Source organism: Dacryopinax primogenitus (genome assembly GCF_000292625.1).
Source record: "Dacryopinax primogenitus strain DJM-731 SS1 chromosome Unknown DACRYscaffold_37, whole genome shotgun sequence".
Taxonomy (NCBI): Eukaryota; Fungi; Basidiomycota; class Dacrymycetes; order Dacrymycetales; family Dacrymycetaceae; genus Dacryopinax; species Dacryopinax primogenitus.
The window spans coordinates 175-3,445 of NW_024467234.1; the positions used below are offsets into that span (position 1 = coordinate 175).

The 3,271-nt window shown below is 50.4% G+C and overlaps 2 protein-coding genes across 2 annotated transcripts; one reads left to right on the plus strand and one right to left on the minus strand.

Annotated features, from left to right (window-relative positions):
- Positions 1-1,657: 1,657 nt before the first annotated feature.
- On the plus strand, positions 1,658-1,939 carry DACRYDRAFT_112683 (uncharacterized protein; the record flags this gene model as incomplete). The annotated part of the gene is made up of 2 exons (XM_040769469.1): positions 1,658-1,813; positions 1,862-1,939. The coding sequence occupies 2 exons, from the start codon at positions 1,658-1,660 to the stop codon at positions 1,937-1,939; spliced, it is 234 nt and encodes a 77-aa protein (XP_040623420.1).
- Positions 1,940-2,300: 361 nt separating this feature from the next.
- DACRYDRAFT_112684 (uncharacterized protein) lies at positions 2,301-2,981 on the minus strand (the record flags this gene model as incomplete). The annotated part of the gene is made up of 1 exon (XM_040769470.1): positions 2,301-2,981. The coding sequence occupies one exon, from the start codon at positions 2,979-2,981 to the stop codon at positions 2,301-2,303; it is 681 nt and encodes a 226-aa protein (XP_040623421.1).
- Between the last annotated feature and the right edge of the window lie 290 nt (positions 2,982-3,271).

The window sequence follows — 3,271 nt, forward strand, 5'->3', positions numbered from 1 at the left end:
GGGGACATTCGTATGTCGCTTGACGAGCCACATCGCGTGCGCTTCTGCGCTTGCGGAGGTCAAACCGTCTTTGAGATACAAGCCAAAGGGAAGTTTGTACACTCGTTGTGACAGCCTTTGCTTTGACGGGGCGAAGAGATTCAGCAGCTTCGGCCAGGATCCGTATGCGTACAGTCGCAGTCGTAACGGCAGTGCGGTCCAGAGCCTGACCCAGAAAGGCGCGCCATCTCGAAGTTCTGGAAATGGGAAGCTAACTTTAGGTCGAGAAAATAAGAGCATGATCTGATGCAAAAATGAGTATTCTGAGCTTAATTATTGACATATAAACCCACGATGGAGGAATGTACATCCTCATGTACAGAGAGACAATAGGTCCTCGTACTGTCGTCTTGGGGACGGCATGTGACGCAGAGCGGATGCAAAACGAACGATATCTGCAATAATATTATCAGTACTGTTGACGTCTTTAACATAAAACTTGCCAGCAATGTGCTTATATAAAGGATACACTGCGGACGGATAACCTAGGGGCTCCACGTCAACGACCATCTGTCCTCCCGCGGTGAAAACCCAGTTATCGGCATCAATCACAATGACACCAACGTGAAATGAAACGAACAACATCTATCTCCAACCGTTGCGCTCTGACAATGTCAACCCACCCAGTTCACACCTTTCGCATCTGCTATCAAACCTCCGTACCCAATCGTGGCTATCGCACTTCTTTCCAGGAAAGAGCCGAGGGATTCATCGGCACAATGGTCCCTCTTTCTCTGACCGGACAACTTCTCAAGCGATCGGCTTACTGAGGCTCGCCAACCTTGGCTCTGGGACCGCACTCTACTTTGATTCCCATGACGGATTTGCAAGGGAGCACAAAGGCAACCGCCACAACTTGAGCGCTGAAGGTATGGTTGCTTACCTCGACCATCTCAAATCGCTTGGGCTTGTTGGCGCCAGCGGACGGGAGATAATGGATGAGGCACTCGAAGAGATCCGTAAGAGCAGGAATATACCACACCAGAACATTGTGGTCTCGAAATATTTCATCAATGTCTAGGTGCCCATTAGGTGCGTACTTGCAGCAAAGTCATGTGTGAGACGACTGACATGTGACAGGCCGGCGCGCGCATCTCCTGTGTCCCGACCTGCTGTACTCGTTGTTTTCAAGACCATCATAGAAGTGTAGAGAGGAAGAAGTAGCGAAATGCTGTACCCTTCGAAATGCAGAATAAATCACCGCTTGCTGTTGAACTTCTCTTGGACACTTGACATTGTCCGAATGGGAGAATTAACACTCGATATATTACACAGCAATAGGCGGTGACAGCAGGTCAAGATTGTTGCAATGTGTCTGGCTCAGATCAAGGCAAAGGTGCGAGATGTCGACTCCGTTAGAAATGTAGTAGCACACTGGCCGCAGGCCATGAACCAAAGGGAGCACGAAGTAGGAGAAAATCTGAGCCAGATCCAGTATCGGTGTTGTTTTGGCCATGGCGGTGGGGTAAGCCAGGCCACGTGCGGTTGCGATGCTGCGACCAAATTCAGGGGTTCCGGATATCTCTCTGCATCCGCAATTACTTTCTACGTGCTTTCCCTCATCGGAGATCAAATCTAATACGCGAAGCGTGATACTTGAGGAAGAAAAACAATAACAATGGCGCCTAGGAAGAGGAAGAACGGCGAGCCAGCGACTGCCCTTGTGGAAAAGGTCGAGGCACACGGCACTATTGAGGTCACCCTGGCAGAGTCAGAACCGGTCAAGATCAATAACGCCCACTTGCGGGAAGTGAAGGATGCGCTTGACGGTGCTGTACGACGCGTATGTAGCACTATTTGAAGTCCTGATGATCGGTGATAGCTGATCGAGAGGACGAGAGATGCTTACCCGCCCGGACCAGTTCAAGCAGAACCATCGACACGTCGTGCAATTACATAGCAGATGGGCAATGCGTAAATGAATGCTCGGCTTACTTCTCGCATTCAAGACAACAAGGTACTGTCATATTAATACTCTTTACAAAGATCGGTCAATGCAATCGATAACCTAACAGGCGCAATGGCATCTATTTCATCCTCGTAATGCTCCTTTACCGCAATCCTGATCATGTTGTTGAACGACGCTGTGTGGCGGTAGTTATCCGCGAGTGATGCGTAGTACAGTACTCCCAGCACACGGGCATCCACGCGGCCGTCTCCCAGTCGATGAGACCTGGTATCTTGCCGTCACACCCGCTCATCTGACTTCATCGTGGCAAGGATAGACATGTACCTACTCAGGACGCACGGTTACAATACGGCTAATACTTTTTACATGGATCGATACCCCGAATCGCAGCTCCAGCCAACCCAATTGCCCTCGCTGCATCAGCGTAATGCTCCTTCAAAGCACCCTTGATAATCGTACTAAATGGCGCAGTGTGGCGAAAGTTATCCGAGAGCGATGTGTAGTACTCCCAATACACAGGCATCCACGCCGCCGTCTCCCAGTCGATCAATCCTGATATCTTGCCGTTCCGTATCATAATGTTCCGATCCGCGAGGTCACCATGCGTAAAGACCGTCGGTCCAGCGAATTTCGCGAATACCGGCTCGAGCTTCCCTTTCATGCAACACTCCCAGTATTCGCCCACCATGATCCGCAACCAAGCGTAAAATGCAGCCACATCCACATACGCAGGAATGTCCCACGAGAGTGTAAATTGAGGACAGTGGATGGATCCTCCAGACGCACTGCAGACTTGGTTCGAATGCGGGTTCGGAATAGCTCGGAGTTCTTCGACGTATCCTCGTAGCTGCAGTCCAATTGTCTCCAACTCGTCGTCGGATAGACTGTGTGCAACCTCACTGAGCGGCCGACCAGGTACCTCAGTCATAAGGGTATATGCGAAATTACCCCATTCTGTTTCACGGGTGATATAGTCGACCAGCGTGGGGGCGGGGACATTCGTATGCCGCTTGACTTGCGGACGTGTAACCATGTTTGAGATACAAGCCAAAGGGAAGTTTGTACACTCGTTGCGACAGCCCTTTCTTTGACGGGACAAAGATTCTCAACATCTTCGGCCAAGATTCGTATGCGTACAGTCGCAGTCGTAACGGCAGCGCGGTCCAGAGCCTGACCCAAAAAGGCGCACCATCTCGAAGTTCTGGAAATGGGAAGGTAGCTTTAGGTGCAGGAAATAATATCATGGTCTAACGTCGACATCAGCATCGTCAGCTCTGAATTGACATCCATACCCACGATGGAATGTACGACGCGCTTTTCTTT